Source organism: Hyperolius riggenbachi, chromosome 12 (genome assembly GCF_040937935.1).
Source record: "Hyperolius riggenbachi isolate aHypRig1 chromosome 12, aHypRig1.pri, whole genome shotgun sequence".
NCBI classification, from domain to species: Eukaryota; Metazoa; Chordata; class Amphibia; order Anura; family Hyperoliidae; genus Hyperolius; species Hyperolius riggenbachi.
In genome coordinates, this window is record NC_090657.1 from 109,718,483 (window position 1) to 109,743,281 (window position 24,799).

The 24,799-nt window shown below is 45.9% G+C and overlaps 1 protein-coding gene across 3 annotated transcripts in view; it reads right to left on the reverse strand.

Moving 5' to 3' along the window:
- RARA (retinoic acid receptor alpha) overlaps window positions 1-24,799 on the reverse strand; it is a 217,856-nt gene that overhangs the window by 30,266 nt on the left and 162,791 nt on the right. For 2 of the 3 annotated variants that reach the window (XM_068262518.1, XM_068262519.1), the window contains exons 2-3: window positions 11,492-11,640; window positions 8,095-8,236 (exon numbers count right to left, since the gene is read on the reverse strand). In XM_068262518.1, coding sequence (XP_068118619.1) covers window positions 8,095-8,236; window positions 11,492-11,640 — 291 coding nt within the window. Of the gene's footprint in view, window positions 1-8,094; window positions 8,237-11,491; window positions 11,641-11,780; window positions 11,859-24,799 lie in introns of those variants that run through there. The other variant, XM_068262520.1, reaches the window with a different exon arrangement.

A 24,799-nucleotide genomic window follows, 5' to 3' on the forward strand; every position in this document is an offset into this window, starting at 1 on the left:
ACAAGTGCCCGGATAGTGTACTGGTTAAGGGCTCTGCTTCTGACATAGGAGACCTGTGTAAGTTCTTTGGACGAAACTCCCTAACACTGCTACTGCTGACTGAGCGCGCCCTAGTGGCAGCAGCTCAAGCGCTTTGAGTCTGACAGGAGAAAACAGTTGTACAAATATAGGAATTATAGAAATTACTATTATTATCCCTTTCTCTTCAGGTGTCCTTTAACCCTTTGGGGACAGCCAGCCTAACCCCCCTTAAGGACCAGGGTGTTATACCTTCGGGGGGGGGGGGGGGGGGTTGGGAGGTCAGGCAGCCGGATCCCAATATGGCTAGGTAGGTATGGTGTCCCCAGTGAAGGCAGGTGTCCCCATTGTGACCAGCAGCCTTTACTCAACTCCCAGGCCCCAGCGATGAGCAGTTCTAGACCCCTCGGCTCTGGCCGGCATCCCTGCTCGCACTCACTCTTATTTCCGGGTTGCGGCTTAAGGACGTCATCAAGCCAGGACTAGATATTAGACTCAGAGCGAGCAGGGATGCTGGCCAGAGCGGGTGGATCGTCTTCTTCCCCTCCCACCACCACAGCTCTAACAGTAATTACTACGATCTGCCTGCGATCATAGTGATCACATGATCAGGAGCCAATCGCGATGGCTCCTGATCACCGAGGGGAGATGTCAGCTGTCATATGGCAGCTTAATCTTCCCTCTCCGATGTACACGATCGCGGCGGGACACTTCGTTTTCGAGGACGTTGAATCTCCGTCCAGTCAGAGTGGCAGCACCACCTGCTGGACGTATATTCGTACTGCGTCGCTCCTCATTTGGTTAAGAAAGATAAAGGTTGATAGCAAATGTGCTGGAGCCTTTTAACACAATATAAATTACAAATGTTAAAACATAACTTATGTTGCGATTAAGGAGTTCAAAAAAATCATGGAAGGGTGGGACGGAGCCTGTGCATAATTTAGTGCAGCCTCAGGTGTGTCCAGGTGGACTTCTCCCGAATACTCGTCGCCACAGCCTACATGTACATTACTTTTTGAAGATCACCTGCACTGTTAATGTAGCACTTTACACACCTTTCGAATTCTCAGCAGATTTTAGATATACCAGTAAAAGTTACGGTTCAACATTTGTGATTTATATTGAGGTACATCACCACTCCATTTAGGCTTCGTACCTTTAAAAACAAGTCACAATCCTGACAAGTTCCCTTGAAAATATTCCTACCCGCTCTCGTTATCCTCGTAATGCTTCATTGACAGCTGTATAGTAACATTCCTCACCAGAACAACCTGCGCTGATCAGTTTCAATAGGCAGACACAGATCTGTCAGCAGGTGGGGTTTGTGTGTCAGCAAAATCCTATGTCACGCTCTGAAAACTCAGGAATAAAGAGAGCTGCTGGATAACAGCTCCTACTCAGAGGTGGCTCTGAAAAGGCTCACTGACATAAAAGGGCTGCAATCAGCTGAAATCTCTCTCATCGGTTGTTACTGGTTACTGCACTGTCACTATCATCATGTTCCACAGCAGGCGAATAAGGTTATACTACTGAAAAATACATTTTATTAGCTGAATGACAGTAAGCAATCTAAATAAAAAAGAATCGTTGTAAACATGTTATATGAAAACAGACACGACCTCACAGTAGCTGAAGTGGAATTCTAAGCATATACCTGTACGCAAAGCATTACAAAAATGTAATTTCTTTTCAACAAGACACACCAATCACGATTGTGCCAGGCCTCTTTCTCTCAAAGTCCTGGCTCTTTGTTTATATTTCTTGGACAAGGTCTTATTTTTTTTTTCTCCATTTACTTATCTCCGCCCCACTTGCATAAAATATACAGAGCATATCTGTGATAAAAACACAGGCCTAAAATATCATTGAGTGTCACCATTGGTGTAGCATATGAATGTAGCAGGGATTTCCGTTTTTACTTTATTATTGCAATTGGCACTTTTTCCCCCACACACTGGCTCATATGCAATTCACTTTTTCACCTGAGTTTTCTCCTAGGACTGATATTTTCACAACTTGTGAATAAAAAGCCCTTTAAGCCACTAATAAGCAAACAAAAACTCAAAATAATGTTGACAGTACTTTTTCCACTAACTTTTTGTAAAGTGCTAAAAAGTTACCATATTTTAAATTGAAGATAAAAAAATTATCTCCAAGGAGAAAACTTAGGAGAAAATGCATTTGCCCCGCTGTCCCAAAGTGATTTATAAGGGTGGATTAATCTATGGTCACGAACTGGTACCTCCTGGGTGGGGCTAAAATGATAATTAGAAGGGTTTTGGGCTTTTCAGACTTTTTCCAGCAGCAGGTGGAGTCTCGCCCTGCCTGCTACATCTAGCAGAAGGAACAGGAAAACAAAGGCCTCAGTAGATCTGGGCTGTCTCACTATATGGGCTCCCCTCGACAAAGACACCAGTGTGTAATTTAACCTGGGAGGCAAGGCTAAACTATTTGTCTTATCTGTCTGGGTGATTTTATTGTATTTCATATGTCCACTGGCATAATTTCCCTTCATTTCCTATCCCGGTTGGCATGGGGAAAGAAAAAAGGTGACTTACAACATTTTGCAAAGGTCACTAAATTAAAGCAATTGTTCATCATAAATCTCCCAATGGATGTATTTCTTTTGGTGACAACTGCCAAAAATGGGACTTCCGCTCACTTTTGGAAACCACTTTGACTTCCTGTTGTGTCATTGGGACAACAAGTTATGGGAAATCCCTCAAGCTGGCAGACAGACAGCAAGAGAGTCCAGTAAGAGGTTCTAACCGGTCCTCTGACATCAACATAACTTGCCAATACCTATTAAACACTAAAATATCAGCTGTGACTGAGTGGAAGGACCTTTTGCGCTACATTCATTTTTGTTAGTTTTCGGGGAAGTACAGGAACTCTTATTTAGTAATTGTTTACCAAAGTATTCTGAAATCCAGACAGACAAAAGGTTTGCGGATTTCCTGTCTAGTAAATATAATATATACAAGGGCACGTGGGCACATGTATGAAACACTATGCCTACCTTCTGCTGGTAAAAAGTACAAACTGTAATAAGTTGTACCTTAACCTGAAGTGGCGCAATTTCCTGTACATGCTGCTAAGAGAGGGAGGGAGAAAGTTAAAATCCAGTTGTTGTTTTTTTTTAATTATTGTTGTTTTAGAGTTGAGAAGACGTTTACTCACTCCTACATATGCAGATAGCTGAGAGGTATGAACTTGTACAGAGTATTCTCTTCATTCACTCACTGGCAAAATAAATACAGGCATATATACACCATGCAATTTCCCATCAGATAGATGCGTCGAAACGTTTTTTTCCCGACAGGTCCGATCTGATTTTCATGTTTTTTTAAATCGATTTTTCGATCACTTCTATACAAAATCAATCAGAAAAACGATTGAAAATCAGATCGGATAATCGTTTCGACCCATCTATCCGACAAGAATTTGCATGGTGTTTTACAAGGCATTACAGAGTAAAAAACAAGGCACCAAATCTCATATCCTCTGCCTTCCTCAGATACCTGGATGTTGTGGCTGGCCTTTGCATTCATTAGTCCACTGCTCTCCCCTTCAGTAAGTAGAGGTAACAGCCCTTGTATATGTGTATGAATCTTTAGAGATTGCGCTGTAGTGTAGTCTACTACAACTACTACAGTGTAGGCAACTACAGTTTAAATGCATTCAAGGTGCGCTCACATTTTTCAATATGTTAACACTTAAAGAATCTAAAAGGCTTGCGGCATCTTATATAGTGACACACAAATCCCTTCACACACGGTCTACATAGTCAAAAGAAGATACACTTCCCTAAAGCGCCAAATAAAAAAAGAAAGTGCCCCACTTTCAGAGGTTCTGCCTGGTCAGGTACTTCAAGTCACTTGTTGCACAATTATCTGCCAATATAAATCAAAACACATGACTGGCTATTATTATTGGATATTATTCAATATCCCCTTTTTTTGCAGTCATTCCCTTCAGTTACATTACAGAATGTGCCATATTCATGTACAGTAGAGTCTTGGCTATCCAGTACCGACGGGGATCGATCAGCTCATGCCAGATAAGTGTGCTTTCTGATCGCTTGAGACGCAATGTTAAAATAGACCTAACTAATACAGTCATTATACCCCACTCTATATGCATACCATGAACTCTTTATTAAAGAGACTGTATTAAAAAAAAAGTCCCTTGGGGGATACTTACCTCGGGAGGGGGAAGCCTCAGGGTCCTAATGAGGCTTCCCCCATCCCTGTAGCTGCAGGGAATGCAGTGCTGGCTACCTCAAATCCTCCCACAATCCTCCCCCGACAAGGTTTGATTTATTTACCTCTCCGGGATGCAGCACAGGCACAGTAGTGGTTCTTCATTCGGGCTAGGCGGAAATAGCCGAGCCCGGTCATATCTGCTCAACTGCGCAGGCGCAAAAGGACTTGCGCACTTCGGGGGGCTGCAGCATGAGATTGCCAGGACACAGGAGGAGGGAGGAAGCCTCGTTAGGATCCAGAGGCTTCCCCCTCCCGAGGTAAGTACCCCCCAGGGGACGTCTTAATACAGAGTCTCTTTAAATATTAAAATACAGTGATTGAAAATATATTAACCATGGGGGAGTCCTGGAACCCAATCTTTAAGCACAGCAGTACCCACACACCGCCTAAGGAGTTGGCCTTCACCACTGTAAGTACTGCCAGCGATTTGTGCGAGTTGGTTGAGTCCTCTGGTTACTTGAGTTTTGGATAACTGGGACGTTCCTATACCTTGAAAATCCCCCCACCACACCAAAATGTCTCCACTGGAAATGTTTTGTCAGGGCTGTGTGTGCTGCCATAACTGCTGTGATGAGACAGCCAGGGAGCACAGCTGCTGAGGTGGGGAATTGTTCAGCAGATACTGGTGAGGGGAGAGGGAGGAGGAATCAGCCACCAGCATTGTTCTGTGCTAAGACAGTAAATGACCAGTGTCTCATGCAGGAGAAAAATGACCCTGTGACAGGGACATGTTTAATGATTAAAGGGTCAGTCCCACTGAGGAGAAACCTGATCCTGTGACTGGGATGAATTATGTGGGTTAAAAGGTCAGTTTCACTAGGGAAGAGAGCTGCAGTGCCACCTACAAAGCTTACTGCTGATTAGTCAGAGGACAGCTTAAAGGTGGCCATACATCTGTAGATTTGGTGGATAATCGACCATCCAATTCAATAATTATTATTGAATTGGATGAAGATCGGTGCCAGCAAAAGCATTCCCAATTGACAATGCAAACAATTTCATGGTGAAATTAGTCACATATATCAATCAAAGTTGCTGGAAAATTTCAGGCAGACATGCTCGATCGTGTGTGTGGCATTAACGGCATGCGATAATCGCAGACAACGCGATGGAAGCCCCCAGTCGCTGCCCCCCCCCCGGTGCCTCTGCAGTAGTACTTTACCTGTCCGCCACCCGCCGTTTTGTCCGGACTCTTCTTCCGTATTCACACACGAGCTCCCTGCTGGCAATGTGTCAGCAACCACATGGAGCACAAATGCATTGGAGGAGTCTGGACACAGTGGCGGGTGACAAACAGTGTACACGTACACTAAGGGGCACAGCAGGCATGGGCAATGAGGCAGTGTCACAACATCAATTGCTGAAGAATTTCATGCTAAAATCGGTCAGGAATCTCCCTGCAGTTTATGTGGGCCACCATCTCTCTCGTCAATCAGACAGAGAACTGTCTATTGGTCAATCTGCTGGCAAATCTCTGCATCTCTGAAGGAGCACAACTGAATCTGCAGACTTCTCCAGCATCACTACAGTACACAGCACTTGGGGAGGGGTAGAGAGGTTGGGAGCAGGGCACAAGAGCCTGCTGCACACTGAACAGGGACTGTCTACAAATCTTTGTTCGCAAAACTTTGTATGATTCGTTATCAGTGACTGAGCAGATGCAGTCAGAACAATTGAGCAGAGAGCAGAAAGTTTTTCTCTCCATGGCATTACTTGTCAGTCTCTCACGACAGGGAAAACAAACTTCTCCCCCATGAGCTCCCCTGCGGCTGCATGCCTTGCAGGGTCTATTGTTACACCTGTGTACAGGTCTATATGACTGCAGATTGCAGGAATCATGCCTACTACTATCTCAAATCTGTGCTGAGCCTACTGGCAGAATCTACTGCTGTGAGGGAGTCAAGGCTAAAGGTGCCCACTATGCGATTGCAGCCCACTGCAGCAACAATCCATTTACACCTGCCCTTTACTGATAATGCATAGTTATGCAAAGTGCCTAGTAATAAAAATGTACGGCTAACACACTTAAAAGCACAATGTTTTGGTGTATGCATTTCAAATTCTATAGTAAGAAAACAAACAAAAATGAACAAAAAAGCGTAAAAACGTACACAAAAATGCACTGGATTAATGTGTAAAAATGCATAAAAGTGAGAGTAAATTTAGTATATATGCACTTTTTCAGATTTGTGGCGGGAGCAATCCTTTCCATATCCGTTGTCAAGTTAAATCATACTGGGAAAAATACTTCTGCAATAGATGAACATGTCAGAATACATAATAAGGTCAACTCAATATTATGCATGCAGTGGTGTGGGCAAGGGGGAATTAATGGTGCCCATAATCCCTTCCTTTGGCTCTGTGTACTCTTGGCAGGGATCGGGTGGGCAATAGGAATCAGCCCGCACACACAGCCAACAACACTACAGCCTAGTACACACTTTCAATTATAACTGGCCAATCACTGACCAATTTTACCACCTCCACATAGTGTGAGGATTTGGATACAATCTGCTCATAGTATTTAATATCTGTTGACCCTCATGCTACGTGGAGGTGGTAAAATTGGTCAGTAGTTGGCCAATCATAATTGAATGTGTGTACCAGGCTTAAAGCCTACAGAAACATGCAAACTACATATTCCAGAATGCTTTGCAGCAGGAAGCTCTGTCCTCCCTCCTCCTCCTTGTGTGTCAGGCTGACGGCAGATGCAACACGCAGACTCTCTCACTGAGTCGCTCCAGCTGCTGAAACTGTGAATTCCACAAGAGAAGGAGCAGTCTGAGTGTAGGCAGGTGGACAGGGGAGAATAGAAGGAAAGGGTTTGCAGGTGGGAAGATAGTGAAGGCATAGAGAAAGGTTGGAGTGGGGAGGTGACAGATACAGAGGGTTAGGGAGCAATGCAGACTTTAGGAGTGGTGATAAGAGGATTGTTTAGTTAGAAGGAGGAAGACATATTAGTAGGAGGGAGTCAGGAGGATAGCTTTGTACTGTAGTAGGGAGATTAGATGCATTGAAGCCTGGCTGTAGAATTTTTTTTTCTTCATTTGATGTAAGCCACCTAAACTTTTTCTCATTTTATTGTTTTTAAGTTACATATTGTTTTTTTAATTACATTCCAGGCGCCTCTTCCCTCCCTTGTACATACACTAGATGGTGGCCAGGCGGGCCCTCAGATCACCCTAGTTTTATCGGCGCCAGGTATGTAAGTGGCTGACTCAGTCCTGACTCAGACAGGAAGTGACTACAGTGTGACCCTCATTGATAAGAAATTCCCATTTTTATCTCTTTTTTACTCTCAGAAGCCAGTTTCTGCTAGAAGAGTGTTTTATAGTTCGAATTTTTTATCAGTGAGGGTCACACTGTAGTCACTTCCTGTCTGAGTCAGGATTGAGTCAGCCACTTACATACCTGATATTTAACTCTTTCAGGCAGAGAAAGAAAATAAAGGAACACAGCCTAGTTATGTATGTGCTTGGCACTGTACATACACATGTCTATCTCATCATGTGACATGTCACTTCAGGTATCCTTTAAGAAAAAACAAAAGTTTGCTTTCTTAAAACAGAAAGAATTTGCAATAATTCAGGTTGGAGTGAGCTTGAGATGTCTCCCAGGTCAACACTGCTGAATATATGCAAATTAATCATTGTACCCTAAGAATCCTTTAACATGGCCATGGCAGGTGGATGGAAACAGGAATTCACTGTGTAAATATCCCCCAAAACAGCAGGTAAACAAAATGAATACCATTATCCAAACATGAATGCAGTAGAAATCCAGCCTCTGGTATACAGATATAGGTACTTACATTCTTTGGACATTCCAACCTCAAAGCATTTCTGCAACCGACAGTACTGACATCGGTTCCGTGTCACCTTATTTATAATGCAGTTTTTGTCTCGGTGACACGTGTATACCATGTTCTTCTGTATGCTGCGCCGAAAGAAGCCCTGCGGGAGAGACAGATACATGCAGTGACCACAGGGTATAATTTGTTAATGATATTTATCATATATTTACACAAGACATATTTGCACCGGATCCACACTTGAAAATAAATAAGAGATAGTAACATTACTGCAGTACTGCAGAGCCAGCAGCTATGCCACTATCTACTTCTTACATGTAGCCATAGTGATGATGCAAACTATGAGCTATATCCTACCTAGGATCACAAATAAGCATCTTTCCCTCCTGGTTATCGGTGTACAGCTCTTCTACTGCAAGCCTGAGTGTATGCCTTTCTGCTTACAGGTATAGATATACAGATTGCCCAGATAGCTCATGGTAAACCCGAACTTAAAGCAGACCTGAACTCAGAAAGTCCTCTCTGCTCTAAAAAATACATAACAGCATAATAACTTTAAAGAAAAAACATTTACAGTTGATACAAATCCTACAATAAATCTGCACTGTTTCATGGAAGCAGACATATTGTTAACAGCCTGTACTTTCAAATGAGCTTATCTGCCGTGGCAGTCATGTGACACAGGGGAAAGGTCAAATTACAATTTGTGATTAGACACAATTGAGGGGGTATTAAATAGGCTAAACTCTCTAAATACATACAGGATGCATTTCTCTGTTTTCCTTCTGTCCTAGGCAAGAGTTCAGGTCCACTTTATAGGTATTTAAGGGGGCCAAGCCCTTGTAACACCAAAAAGCCTTGTACAGATGTATGAAGCATGTCGCCCAGCAGGGATTAGGATCCGATTCCTCAGGTGACATTGCAGGGCCAGGGCTGTACAGGTGTGGGGGGCGAACATGAATGTAACACCATGCGGGATCCGGTCATGTAGGAAGACTAATGCTTTCAACTGGTGCTCAGCCGAAGCATTCCGCCAGGCTAATCATTGGCCGAGGCATCGAAGGGCATTGGGGCTGCTGTACAGGTTTGGACGGATAACTAGCCCAGTGGTTGAGTGAGGTCGGTGGCTGACATACACACTCTGGATTCTCCGCAGAGGTGGTCCTTATCAGTCGCCTCGGCAGAGTTTCAACTAGCGTCTGCACACAGTTTAGGCAGGGTTTACACACACTCAAAAATCGCATCTGATTTTATAAAAATGCAATCACCACACGTGTAATGTACTTCAATACATTTCATCTACTTTGGAGGATCATGGAAACCGATGTTAGCAATGCTGACAAAATTGCTGATGCATTGGTCGTGTTTGGCTATTGTAAAGCAGTAGGCTGGAGATTATTTTTGGAACAGGGTGCTCAGTTTTTACCCAGTAGTAGCAACCAGCACACTTTTTTCAACTGCCTGGGGTGACTTTAGGTGTTGGGCTCTTAGATTTTACAGAGCTGAAATCCCAAATACACTATTCATTTCTGGGGGGTTATAATGATGTTGGGAACTCATGTGTTATATAGACTAAACAAGTGATGATGAGTGAGGAAAGGTCAGTGACAGCTAGGATTATGAATAGATTAGAAGGATTAGGCGGTAGGATAGGAGGAGGTTTAGTTGCCAAGGTTAGGCATTAGGAAGGCATTAACAATAAGAGGAGTGGGTAAGGTTAAGTATCAAGAAGGGGTTAATGTCAAGAGGTTTAGGTATCAGAAAAGATTAGGGTTAAGGGGCCCATACACTCAGCCAATCGATCGATATCGATCGATCGCAAATTGATTGCCCGATCAATCGATTTGTGTCCGAATTCGATCGATTTCAATCGATCTGACATGCTGGAAAATCTAGGTTAATCTGATGAGATTGCCTATCAATTTGCATTGGACCTAATAGAAATCTGATGGCAAAAAAATGGCATCAGAACGATTTTCAATAGATTTCATAATCAAATCTATTGAACATCTGTTTCTAGTAAAAAATGTTCCTAAACACATCAGATAGATCAGTAAATCTATCTGATGATCTATCTGCTGCTAATATAACTAGTGTATGGCCACCTTTAGGAGCTTAAAAGGAATGGCTGTGGTCAGCCAAACATTGGGAAACAAGCACAAGAACTCTTACCAAAAAGGTCACTTACTTATTGCCAAAAATGTAACTTAATTATTGCCAAAAATGTAACTTTATTTATATCTGGCTAAGAAAACAGAATTACAGTTGATTATTAGGGTGACATTTCAGATCTGTACAGACACACTGTTCAGCTACAGTCAAGCATTGTGCACTGTTAACTGTGCAGTGAATTTCTCCTTGAGAGGTCATGGAGAAGCACTTGATCAGTTTCATCAGGTGACTGATTTGTAAGTCTCTCATTGGCTGGTCACGATCATGACTCACTTCTGCTTCACTGGTACACATGATGCTATTTCCTGTCAGATGGACAGGTTGGGTCGATAATTTCCAGCATGTCCAAACTGCTCCCTATCAAGAACGAGATCAATTTTCTGCAGTAGTGATCTGAAAATCGATCCTGTTCTTGATCATAAGCAGATTGGACCTGCCAGAAATTATAGATCTGTCAGGAAATAGCATTGTGTACACCCTTTAGACTATACAGCAAGCACAGCTAATGCTAGGTACACACGATGCAACTTTCTGGCAGATTTACTATCAGATCGATTATTTACAACATGGCCGATCTGATTTCAGTTCATTTCTACAAAATATTGTTCGTAAAATCGATCGGACATGTTGGCAATAATCGATCAAACAGTAAATCTGTCAGGAAATAGCATCGTGTATACCCTTTAGACTACACAGCTAATGCTAGGTACACACGATGCAATTTTCTGGCAGATTTACTATCAGATCGATTATTTACAACATGGCCGATCTGATTTCAGTTCATTTCTACAAAATATTGTTCGTAAAATCGATCGGACATGTTGGCAATAATCGATCAAACAGTAAATCTGTCAGAAAATTGCATCGTGTGTACCTAGCATAAGACATAAATGTAGTCAGCCAATGAGACTTGTAAATCAATCACCAGATAAAACGGATAACATGCTTCTCCATGAATTCCCCTTGAGAAAAATTTCCAATAGCCATTTCTGTTATGGACAAGGGGAGGATTTAGAAAATCAGGTGCAAAAATGTTTGGAGCAAAACCGGAGAAGCTGCCCAGAGTTACCAATCAGGTTTCAGGTGCTACTGGTTGCCCTTGGCAACTGATCCATTCCTGCTCTGTGTTTATACAGCTACAACATGCCTGTTTGTTTCTTATTTTGAACAGTGCCACAGAATATGTTGGAGGTTTATAAATCAATAGTATTAAATAAATGCCTACCTTGCAGCCCTCGCAGGCACTGACCCCATAGTGATAACCGGAACTCTTGTCCTGACACACAAAACAGGGTTTATAGATCCTGGGGAGGGGAGGTGGTGATGGGGGGCTGGGGACGATCTCCTCCGAACTGGTGCTCTGCGTCTCAATTGCTGAAAGATAAAGAAGGAAGCATAAATAAGTGATCTGTGGTTACAGACATGTCTATATACAGATACAATGTCATGAACTTTCACTAGGTATAGAATATACTGTACTTTCATTGGTTGATAAAGGTCTCTTGAAGGTATACCTAAAGGCCCGTACACATTACTGACTGATGTCCCCCACCGGTGCCTGATCACTCTCGTGGCATTGCTGGACCAACACTGAAAGACGCAAACGAGACTTCACGTGACAGGCAGAGGAGCGGGAGGACAATGGAATTGGCCGTCACTCGGGCACGTTGATCTGCTGGGCGGATTGCTCGCAGTGATGTGCCGCTGTACACACGCATGACTTTCGGCTGAGGTTTAGATTGACTTTAGTTCCTATGTCAAAGGATTCTATATTCCCCTAGATACACTGACTAGTGAATAAACAAAAAGTGCTCATGTTGAACAAAACCGCTGTATTTACATGGATATCATACTTGCCTTATTTTACATGGTATTATAAGGTACGCACAGATATCAAAATTATGACAGAGTGAGATAGAAAGATATCCCAAATTTGACTAAGGGGTTGGGGGTGGGTAAGGTTAGGTGATTAGGGTTGGTGGTGGTTAAGGTTAGCTGTGTGTGTGTGTGTGGGGGGGGGGGGGGTTAAGGTTAGGTATTTGTAGAGGGAGGGTTCTATGTGAGAATGGGGTTAGGTTTTGCTGAAGTAAAATATCTGTCAATTTTTCTGATATTTTACCAATGAAAAATGCCACTCTAAAATAGTAAAATATCAGTAAAATACAGATATTATACTATCAGCTATTCCAAGGAGCTCAAATTGTATGGCGCCTCTATTTCATGCATGTTTTAAAAGTGATTAAATTGGACCTGAACTCTCGCACAGGACAGCAGGAAAACATAGAGAAATGCACCTATTTTGTATTTTGTTGTTAATGGTGAGCTTATATGAACAGTGTAAATGATCCGAAGGGCACGTGAGGTCGGAAGCCTGTCAGTTGGGCAAATCCCCAATTCTATTGGGGTTGGAATAAAAAGCAGATGGAGGGAGGAAGGTCAAACAAAGCCAGTATTGTTATGTTAGTGGAGGGTGGGATATAAAAAAGAGAGAGGAGAGGCTGCAGACCAAAATAAGTCTCCTTATCTAACATACTGTCATGACAACTCCTCTATAAAAATGTAAGCAACAATGATGAGCAGAAGGAACTACCCAGGGCCTGCAAGGGGAGGTTTACATGGTGGGAATTATGTTGCAAGATGAGTGTAGTGACAGCAGACGGTCAAAGCCAACTGTGACATTGTTATGTGACCTCTGACCTGGAAGCAGTGTGGTATGACTTTGGCTGCCATTGCCACCTCAGCTGCAGTCACATGTGCTCAGTCAAATGCCTTACGACAAAATACAACATAAGATCTAAAGACCTGTTGGGGACAGTCCATAAAAGTATGTGCCACGGCTACTACAATAGCAGTTATAACCAGAATAGATAATAAAGAAACCATACAGTGGTATTTGCAGCTTGTCAAATCCACATTGTCCAAAATTCAAAGCCCATAATGATAATGCATCACTTCACAATAAATATATGTATAACGTAATTGCCACCGCACCAATGGTTGTACACGTGCAGGAATCCCCTTTGGAGTCACAAGACACTGTAAATTACTCCATACGATTCGCACTGTCTAAAATCGTATAGAGTAGCTCACTTCAGAATAAAGGCAAAAGCTAACACTTATAGATTGCCACTTAATGTGGACCTTAATTCTTGCAGAGGACAGAAGGGAAACAGAGAAATGCACCTTGTATGTATTTAGAGAGTTTAGTCTTTAGTCTAACTCTCCCTTATCTGTGACTATGCACAAATTGTGATTTGATCCCTCAGCTGTTTCAGCTGACTGCCACGGCAAAGATCTAATTTGTAAATACATGTTAACAATATGTCTGCTTCCATGAAAGCAGGAAGTAGACACTGCGGGTTTATTGCAGGATTTCTATCAACTGTAATAAAGAAATGTTCTTCTTTAAAGGTTATTATGTTGTTGCTTATTTTTTAGACCAGAGAGGAAGCTTTGAGTTCAGGTCCATTTTAATGTTGCAAAAAAAGGTTGATCCCATAGATTTCATGCTGAATGTATTAAAAAATCTATTTGTAAAATGAATCAAACTGCAGCGTTGCACAGCTCGATGGGCTGTTGATCTACTGCTGCTTCCGCCCCAATGGATGGATATTTTTCATCTGGCTGATAATTTCGATCAATTTTCGGTAACTATTGACATGTGTTGGGGCATAGATTTCTGGCAGATTCATTCAATGTGATAGAAAGTACAGAACCAATTAGTAAAATACTGTATATAAGGCTGTGTTCACATTGCAGTGGAAAACTGACCTTTATTTAGAGGCGAACATAGGCACGTGCAGGCTGTGCAGCTGTACAGGGGCCACATGCCCTCTAGGGCCCATGCTGCTGCACCACAGTCAGGGCATAATTATTGTGTATTTCTCTCTGAAACCCAGGAGGAACAGTGATATATGGGCTCGTGGCCCAGTGATACACAAGTATAAAATGTGTGCTACATTAACACAGTGTCTGCAGAATGTAGCCTAGATATATGTACCTTTATGTTATAAGCATTATTTGGATCCAATCATAAACTAATATGATTATGGCCAATCACATAAGGTCCCTTTATTTATTCTGCACAGAGGCCCACTGTTGGCTTTGTCCGCCACTGCCTTTATTTGTCCGTTTTACTGCATTACAACACTGACAGTGAACGGATCCTAATTTATAAATACAATCTGTTCACACTTGTAAAGGTGGCCACACACGATACAATAAAATTATCAGATTTTACGGAAATTCGATAAATATGATCGTATTTCTCTTAAATTTTTCTAAAGATTGTATGGTGTGTGTTAGATTGTCAATTTAGTAATATACACACGCTAGCAATTTTCTCAGAGTTGCTAATCATTTTTTTCATAATTGGGGAAAAACTGAACATATATGTGTGTGGTACATTGGTCAGATTTTTGAAATGTTACAATCAGTCAGAAAAATTGATTTCGATTCTTGAATTGAACAGATATTTAAAACATTGCATAGTGTGTGGCCACCTTAGGTCCATTGTGGTAAGCAGACCGTACTTCTAGGCTGTCTGCAACTTTTGGTCTACAACCAAGTATGCGTCTATACAGTAGCAATACTGCCCAAACGATCAGGTCCCGATCCCCATTGGGCAACAGCCATCTAGCATGTGCACAGAAGGTTTGTACAAACGTACAACTTAATGCACAACTAACCGCATAACATCACGATCCGCACAACCTGTTGTCTACACAACAAATACGTACACACACGCTGACCAACTAAATAACCAATTAATTTAACTACTACGCGCACACCGTATCCGCATTCAAAAAACAACCAGTCGTTCAAACAACATGCGACCAACCTGCACGATAGTTGTTCAATTGAACCGCTGGTTGGAACAGGAAAAACGGCCCATTATCAGTTGGCCGTCTAGTAGTTAGCTGCCCATACTCACACCCAACTATCGTCCAAAACATCAAGTTGGAACAATTGATTGTTGGGTGGAAAAGTTGTGTGTGTGTATATGTAGGAGCCTTTAATGTGTGGCTACCCTAAATGGCCATGCAAATCATTACTTTGAGTCCTTGAAGAACTCTCAGCAATTTATTCCTCTTGTGCTAGTGAAATGTAGGAATCTTATCTGCCTTGTAAATGCCAGGAGATAAGGTCCTTCTTAGCCCTCCCTCTGTGCTTGGACTTCACACCTTCTCCCTGCAGGAAAGTGAGAGCCTGGAGCGGAGCTTGCGACTGCGTAGGGCACGGCATGATAAGGTAGCCGTTGCCCCGGCAGTACTGGGTTGATCTGGTGGGCGGGGGGCGGAGTTTAGGCGCGCGGCAAGAAGGGGTGCTTGGGTAAGGAGAAGGGGGCGGGTCATTCAGCTTCCGTGAGTGCTCAGGGAAAGAAGCTGGAAGCTGAGCGCCCGCACCCCGGAATGGACACCTTAGAGGAGCTAGTGGCACGGATCAGGTCGGAGGCTGCATCTCGCGGCCCGGCCTGGGTCCAACTGCAGCTGTCGGCGATGGGAGCCAGTATGACGGGGGAGGCTGGGGAGCCAGGTGCAGCTGCGGCGACCAGCGCTCCGACCCCGCACGTGGAGGAGAGAAGGACGTCCCGCCCACCGGACCGGCTCAGCCCTGAGCCTCCAGGTAGAGCCCAGCGCCGAGCGGGGAGCCCCAACCGAGACCCTCCGCCTCCCCCTGCTAAGAAGGCGTCAGATGGGACGCGGGGGGCTGCCGAGAGGAACCCTGAACGCCGTCAGGACTCACCAGGAGAAGGGCCGTCGGGCGGGGCAGCCAGCAGTGACGCAGCGGCCAGAAGACAGGAGGCCATCAGCCCCTGCACAGCGCGGCAGACAAAAAGGGCCCAGCGGAAGGACAACCACCCTGCGGGCGCCGCGCCACACACCGCGGCGGCCCGGTCGGGTCACAGTGGGAGCAGCGCCTCCACCAGGAAGAGCAAGTCTGGAGGCCGGGCAGCTGTGCCCAAGAAGAAAACCAGGTCCCAGCAAGGAGTGAGGAGGCAACAGCCGGAGCAGCGGCCCAGTGGCCAGGCGGCCAGGGGCAGCTCCGCTTCCGAAGCTGAGTCAGCGGTCGAGGAGGAGGTCGTCGCCAGTGGATCCGGAGTGACGGCTGGCAGGGACTTGCGTCCGGAGCAGCCAGGTGAGGCCAATATAGCTGCTGTTAAGGCTTTAGCCACATTGTTGTTGGGTATGTGCGGGGTAGCCCCTGGGGGAGCGGGAGGCACTGGGGTGGCGGGGTCTCTGCAGCCAGGGCAGGGGCAGGTGGTACCAGATGGAGGTACAGGAGTCTCAAGTGTTGTGGGGGGAGCAGTAGTGGCACCGGGGTCTGCTTGGGCACCCGGGTCGGGGGGTGTGGGGGCTGGGTCGGCAAGTGTCCTGAGCCCGCCGGCATCTCAAGTAGATGTTGCGTCTCAAGCCAGGGTCCCGCTAGCGCAAGGGGTGGTTCAGGTGGCGCCGCCGGCGGCTATGGGTTTAGTGGGGGTACAAGCGGAGACTGTGGTGCGGCAGGAGGGGTCCTCTAGCGAGGTGGCACGTTCAGACGGGGCGGGACAGGTGCGTTTAGCAGACGCGGCTTTTGCAGAGCTATATGTGTGTTTTAACGGTCTCCTGGGTTTCCACCTAAAGCAGGAAGTTAAAGAAAGGATATGGAGAGGGGAGTATGTGGAGATATTTTCATTACTTCCCCTTGAGAAGTTTAACCTGGATAAAGGTAAGCCGGACGAGAAGAAGAGGGAGGAGGAACGGCGGTACAGATTGATTCCGCGCACTTTCCAGAATTGGTTCCAGGCGTTCTCAATTCTGGCGAGCGTGATCGGGGAAAGGCAGCCTGAGCATTGCTCGGCGCTCTTCGGTTACATGGATTCCATAGGGGAGGCTCATCGGTCCTATGGGGGTAACGCATGGTTGCGTTACGATGAGCAGTTTAGGCAAGAGAAAGCAGTTCGCCCTGCGGTGCGCTGGGACCACAAAGATATAACTCTTTGGATGCGTCTCATGATTCCAGCCAGAGGTCCTCAATCCTTTCAGGCAACGGCCAGCGGATCATCTGCAGGTGGTCAGCTGGCCACCAAAGGAAAGGGCGTGTGTTGGCAGTATAACGACGGTTCCTGTCGTTTTGGCCAATCATGCCGGTTCAAGCACGAGTGCTCCAATTGCGGGGGCTCGCACACGGCCGCAAGATGTTACAAACTCAAGAGAGGCAAGCATGCAGATGCTGGGCATAAAAGGGATGACGCCAGTGAGGGTGGCAGAGATGGTGGGGTTTCTAAGCAGGTTTCCTAATCAAGAAATAGCTGAATTTTTACGTTTGGGTTTTGAAGAGGGTTTTGTTATTCCAAGCAGCTGCTCGTTGCAGTGCAGCCCTCCGTTTAAGAATTTAAAATCCGCAAACGAGCGTCCGGAAGTTGTGGACAAGAAGATAGCTAAGGAGGTGGAGGCGGGGCGGTTAGCGGGCCCCTTTCAGACCTGTCCCTTAGTTGGTCTGGTGGTGTCCCCCCTCGGGGTGGTGCCAAAGAAAGAGCCCGGGTCATTTTGCTTGATTCACCATCTGTCTTTCCCACGGGGCGCTTCCGTGAATGATGGCCTGTCAAGTGATGACGCGTCGGTTGTCTATACCTCTTTTGACACAGCAGTTAGTTGGGTAAGACTGTTAGGGCAGGGTGCGTGTTTGGCGAAAACCGACATTGAGTCGGCTTTTCGTCTGTTGCCAGTTCACCCGTCCAGCTTCCGGTTGCTCGGGTGTTTTTGGAAAGGTAAGTATTTCGTGGATAGATGCTTGCCCATGGGTTGTTCGGTGTCGTGTGCGTTTTTTGAGAAGTTTAGCGGGTTTTTGGAATGGGCGGTAAAGGACGTGTCGGGCGTGCAGTCAGTCATCCATTATCTGGATGATTTTCTGTTTATGGGTCCGGCGGATTCGCCGGACTGTGCATATGCCTTGGCAACCATGAAGCATGTTTGCAACCGTTTGGGGGTCCCGCTGGCAGAAGAAAAAACGGAGGGGCCTGCTACGGTACTGAAATTCCTGGGCATCACCATCGATACGGTATCTATGGAATGTAGGTTACCGCAAGATAAGGTGGATGATTTGAAAGGGGCCATTGCGTTGGCAGTTCAGAGTAAGAAAATGACTTTGAGGGAGGTCCAGTCATTGGTGGGAAAACTGAACTTCGCATGCAGAATCATGCCCATGGGGCGTATATTTTGCAGGCGCCTGTCATTGGCGACGGCAGGGGTCGTGGTCCCACATCACAGGATTCGGATGACGGCGGATCTTCGGGCGGATCTCCGGGTTTGGCTGACATTCCTTGAGGAGTTTAACTGCAGGGCGGTTTGGATGCAGGATACGGTAAGTAATGCCGATTTGGAGTTATTTACCGACGCGTCGGGGTCCCAAGGCTTTGGGGTTTTCCTGGGGGGGCAATGGTGTGCGGCCCCCTGGGATGCGTCATGGATTGAGGCTGGTTTCACTACTAACTTGGTGTTACTTGAATTATTCCCCATAGTGGTGGCGCTGCGAATATGGGGAGGGCAGCTGGCGAACAAGCGAGTTAGGATCCATTGCGATAACATGGGGGTGGTTTCAGCGATCAATAATTGCTCGGCGTCATCCCCTCCGGTCATATGTCTACTACGGCAGTTGGTGTTAGAGTGTTTGCGCCTTAACACATACGTGTTTGCAGTTCATGTGCCTGGGGTTGACAATGTGATTGCTGATGCGCTTTCTCGCTTTCAGTGGGACAGGTTCCGGGCGGCGGCTCCCGCGGCGGAAGAACGTGGGGTTCCTTGCCCATCCGCGGTGTGGAAGATTCCCTTCGGGCCGTGTCTGGAATGATCGGGAAATCGTTGTCCGAGCCATCAGCGGCAGCATACACGGCGGTCTGGAACGCGTGGGATGCTTTGATGAGTCAAGCTGGGGGTTGTGAGTCAGACGACGACAGACTGTGCTTATTACTGTATTTTTTGGGTAGGAACTTTGTGGATGGGGTGTCAGTGTCTGCGGTAGCAAAGAAAATGGCGGCGATGGCCTTTTGGTTTAAGGCCAGGGGTCTGCCAGACGCGACCAAAGATTTTAGGGTCCGGCAGGCGTTGAGGGGTTATAAAAAAGGGGCGGTAACAAGGGATTCTAGGCGCCCGGTTACGTATCAGTTGCTTGAACGTTTGTTGAGGGTGCTGCCGGACCTGTGTGTGTCACCCTACGAGAATGTCCTATTCTCTACGGCGTTTGTTTTGGCCTTTTTCGGGGCATTTAGAATAGGTGAGTTGGTGAGCCGCAGCAAGCTGGGAGTGGGAGGCATTCTCGCGCAGCACGTAACGGTGCGCAGCGATTCAGTAGTGATCCATCTGCAGCGATCTAAAACGGACCAGTCAGGCAAGGGGCGGGATATTACACTATTCCCTATTGGAGGACCTATGTGCCCGTATGGCAAGGTCATGGATTTCCAGGCGATTCGCCCCGGCCAGGCACCGGTGTTTTTATCTCATCAGGATGGGATTCCTTTGTCCCGTTTCCAATTCGTGTCGGTGTTCCGAAAATGTTTGGGATCCTTAGGGCTCCCTCAGCAGGAGTTTGCCTCCCACTCGTTCAGAATTGGGGCGGCTACCGAGGCGGCACGTTGGGGTTTAGGGGAGGAAGTCATCAAGAGGATTGGTCGGTGGGACTCCATGCGTTACAGGTCGTACGTTAGGCCCCATTTGGTATAGGTTAGGGGTGTTTGGAGTGTATCAGTTGTTGTTAGTTTGTTTTTTCTTGTTGCAGATGCTCCAGCCATCGTGTGGATTGTGGGGCACTCCTATGTTAGTAGGGGCGCAAGGAGAGCGGATGTTCGGCCGGAGGGCCGACAGCTGGGCTTTCCGAGAGCCCAGGTACGTATTCATTGGAGGGGCTTTCCAGGTATGGTGTGGCCTAGTCTTTTGCCAGAATTGCATAGTATGGCCAGATTGGACAGGGCCCCAGATGTTTTGGTGCTTCATTTAGGGGGCAATGATCTTGCCTCAAAATCCACCAGGATAATCATCAAGGAAATCAAATTTGATTTCCTCAGAATACGTGCTCTTTTTCCAGCTACGGTCATAGTATGGTCGGACGTAGTTGCCCGTGAATATTGGAGGCTGGCCATCTCCGTGCGCAAGGTGAACAAAGCCAGGATAAAGCTTAACAAGGAGGTGGCAAGATATTTTGTGAGAAATGGGGGGTTGGCCATTAGGCACGGGGAGCTCGAGGAGGACATTGGGCTGTTTCTCAGGAGGGATGGGGTACACCTCACAGATATTGGGATGGATCTCTGGGCCTTGGGGTTAGAGGACGGGATTCAGAGAGCTTTGAGGTTGGGGGCCTCAAGGGCATAAGGTTTCATGCCCTTTCGTGGTGGAGGGGGATAAGGGGGCTCCGGAGGTAGGTTATTGGATTTGTCGCGGGGCAAATCCGGTTTGATGAGATCCTCGACAGGAGGAGAGTAATTTTATGGGGCATGCAGCTGTCCTCGAGCCGAGATGCGCGGCTGTGGGCCGGTTACAAGGCTGCATGTCACTCAAGTGTGAAAACAAAATTTGTTCCAGTGGGTACCTCCGGGCCCCTGTCCCCAGCTCTCTGTTAGGAATTTTACGGGTATGATGGTTGTGTTGTTTTTGCAATTTTGGGTTATTGTTAATTTGGTTAAATAAAGATGGGCTGCTTTGGCCTAAATTAATCCAATGCCATGGTAGTCCGTGTTTCATTTATTAGGTCATGTAAGTGGGGGTCTTTAAATAAATGGTTTGAGGGGTAGATAGGTTTACCTTTATCAAGTGAGAGCCTGGAGCGGAGCTTGCGACTGCGTAGGGCACGGCATGATAAGGTAGCCGTTGCCCCGGCAGTACTGGGTTGATCTGGTGGGCGGGGGGCGGAGTTTAGGCGCGCGGCAAGAAGGGGTGCTTGGGTAAGGAGAAGGGGGCGGGTCATTCAGCTTCCGTGAGTGCTCAGGGAAAGAAGCTCCCTCCCTCCCTCCCCTGTTTTGTATGGTTAGGTGGGGTTTTTGGTTTAAAGGGGGGGGGGGTTAAGGGACGTTTATTAGTCATTGCAGCCGGAGGGGGATAAGGGGGCTCCGGAGGTAGGTTATTGGATTTGTCGCGGGGCAAATCCGGTTTGATGAGATCCTCGACAGGAGGAGAGTAATTTTATGGGGCATGCAGCTGTCCTCGAGCCGAGATGCGCGGCTGTGGGCCGGTTACAAGGCTGCATGTCACTCAAGTGTGAAAACAAAATTTGTTCCAGTGGGTACCTCCGGGCCCCTGTCCCCAGCTCTCTGTTAGGAATTTTACGGGTATGATGGTTGTGTTGTTTTTGCAATTTTGGGTTATTGTTAATTTGGTTAAATAAAGATGGGCTGCTTTGGCCTAAATTAATCCAATGCCATGGTAGTCCGTGTTTCATTTATTAGGTCATGTAAGTGGGGGTCTTTAAATAAATGGTTTGAGGGGTAGATAGGTTTACCTTTATCAAGAAGTCTGTGAACAATAAATACATGATTTCCATATAAAAGGGCCACTTTAATTAAATAAACCTCTTTCAAAGTAGCATTAACCACTTGGAGGCCAGTGCATGTTTGGTCAAAGAAATACTATGGTAATTTATTTTCCACGTGGTCAAGCTGAAATACAATCCGTTAATTATTCTTTGAAATTGTTGTCATTGTAGCCTGAATTTTGATCCACACATTGCTGAATTTGCTTCCTTTATCCTGCATAACAATAATTTCTACCTTTGCTCCTTTTAAAACAGAATTGCTGCAGTGATGGTCCGATAGTTTCACCTCTGAGTGCTCCTATGTCTAAGGCAGGGATGTCAAACCGGTCCTTCGAGGGCCGAGGTCCTCACACATTTTTGACACAGCTCAAATTAATTGATGGGTCTGGAAAGGTGTGGTCCATCAGGTAGAACACATTCCTCTCTTTCTCAGTCCATCTTAAACACTGGCATGGATCTGGCCCTCCAGGCCTGGAGTTCGACACCTGTGGTCTAAGGGCTGGTTCACACAGCGGAAAACACAACACTTTCGTCGGCCAAAGAAACTGCCATTTGAAAGGGATTTACCGTCATTCCATTCAAATGCATGAAAGCGGTTTTGGTTGTAAATGTCACAGTACAGTAGACCATCATCTTGTCTTGGATGCTACATGTAGCGTCTGGTGGCTGCGTTTGTGTGGTTCAGAGTCCCCCTAGGAGTTCAGAGTGCGACGCAGTGATGAAACGCAGGGACTTGATGCCGAACGCTTTCCTGCTCAGTAGCAGAAAAACATTTAGCAGTGGTTAAACAAACTGGTGCAAGGAGTCCCACCAGCCACCCATATGAACCAACCCTAAAGAACATTCTCTGCTGTTTTTGGTCTTTAGCAGAAAACAAGCAGTCAGTTGGGAGGGGAAATTAGGAAAGAGTATACATCTAAAGGTTTCTAAACTCTTTTTACATCACATATACTCTATACATTAACTCTTTATGCAGTGAGATGAAAAACGGAACCTTACACTTGCTGACAGTCACTGAACCAATGGTTCTATCCAACCCCCTCCACTCCCTTGCATCCACCCTCCCCAACCTAACCTGCCAAACCTGGTTGTCGTCCAATATAAATCTAGCCCTTCCAACAGCCTAGACATTGCTGCTGCCCCACCCCATATTCCTCCCCATCCATCCCACCCCCAACTCTGGCACAGCACTCGCAACCTACAAAATCAGACACATGCCTCTGAACGCAAATGGAGGAAATAACGCCTCAAGTCCGACTGCTTGGAGTACAAGGTCAACCTGCAGCTATTTTACTCTGCATTATCTGACACTAAACAAAAATAATTTGCTGCCCTGATTGGATCTCAAACCTCCAACCCATAGCGGCTCTTCGCCACCCCCAACTCCCTCCCTCCTGTAGAGGACCTGTAAATGTTTAATAAGAAGAAAAATATGTAGTTTGACCATTCAAACCGCATTAGTCCTTCGTATCCGTTCTTTTTTCCTTCATATTAACATTTGAAAATAAGAAATATATACATTTAAAGGAAACATCAGGCAAATTAATAAAAAAACAGATCTACTTACCTGGGGCTTCCACCAGACCCTGGATGCTAGTGTGTCCCTTACTGCAGCTCCACTCTCAGAGGGTCGCCTGGGGTCCCTTCCGCAGCAGCTGCCGACCTGCTGAGATCAGTGGCTACAGACCCAGCGTGCGGCCACTCGCGGTCATGCTCCCTGCAGCAGCGTTCTGCACAGAATGCTCTTGGTGGTGGGAGCATGAGCGGCGCAGTAGCCGCCGACCACGCTAGCTGATACGGAGGGTGACTTGCTAAGAGCGGATCTGCGGCCAGGGACACACAACTACCAGGGGCTGGAGGAAGCCCCAAGTAAGTAAATCTGTTTTTTTATTATATTGTAAAGATGGATAAATAAAGTGCGGCACTCCTATTCAAAAAGTACAGTGGAAGGAATAAAAAAGCATAAACACTCTCACCACCTCTGGTCGGGTCCTTGCTGTTTTACACATGTAGGGACGTGTGCTCCGTTGGGTAGAAAGAAAAGAAGCCAATCTGTATGCTGATAGAGAAAAGAAAAAAACGTGCACCTTCCGTCCTCTATGGTCGTGTTTATTTCAGCAGTGATACATCCATCACATAGGATCCATAACGTGGTCTTAGTATTTGCAACCCAGCTTATGCGGCAGTGGTGGTGGAGGAGGTGGGTGGCGGGTCAGAACGGCGGGGAGCGACGGCCGTTTCGTGTCACACAGACACTTGGTCACGCTGCGTTCCGCTTAGTTCAGGAGGGCGGCTAATTCCGGGTTAAGACGGAGATAAACTCCGCCCCTTCCGGATACGTCGCACACTCTGTGATAGGAGTATTAGGTATGACCAAACAAAGCGGCGCCTAGCGTCATACGTCTATTCTGTGCGTCTTGGTGGACGCATCAGAAGGAACTACATTACTCATAAGCCCAGCAGCAATGACGTATATGTATACACGTGTTGCCTCAGCAACGGCTAGGGTAAAAGCAATCCGTGTTGCTCTAAAAAAAGAAAAAGAGCAAAATCTGAAACGGAAAAGACCAGGGTACATTTAACACATCCTCTTTGGTCTATAAGTAGTTACTATCATGGCGTATTAAAAAGCATAAAGGCGCCGCTGAATTGTCATACAACTAATGATCAGGATATAACAATTAAACTAATTGTTTAAAGTGACAGTGATTCTTAAAAGTGAACATAATATAAAAGTAGGAAAAACATTTTTTAAAACCAATACTGGGAATTCAGTTTCTGTTATAGTAGGACGTGGTGTCATTATTCTATAATCACGAATAGAGGGACTGGTGGGCAGAGATTTAGGCATTGCACTGGGGCAGATATCACCCATCTACACAAAAGGAGACGCAATAATTTCACAAGGCAATATTACTATGAAACTATAGATTGAATCCCCGTTCCAAATTTAGTACGGATAAGGGGATAGCGTTGTGACTATTGCGGGTCCAAGTGAAGGTGAAATACAATGCCACAATGCAATGTCAAAGCA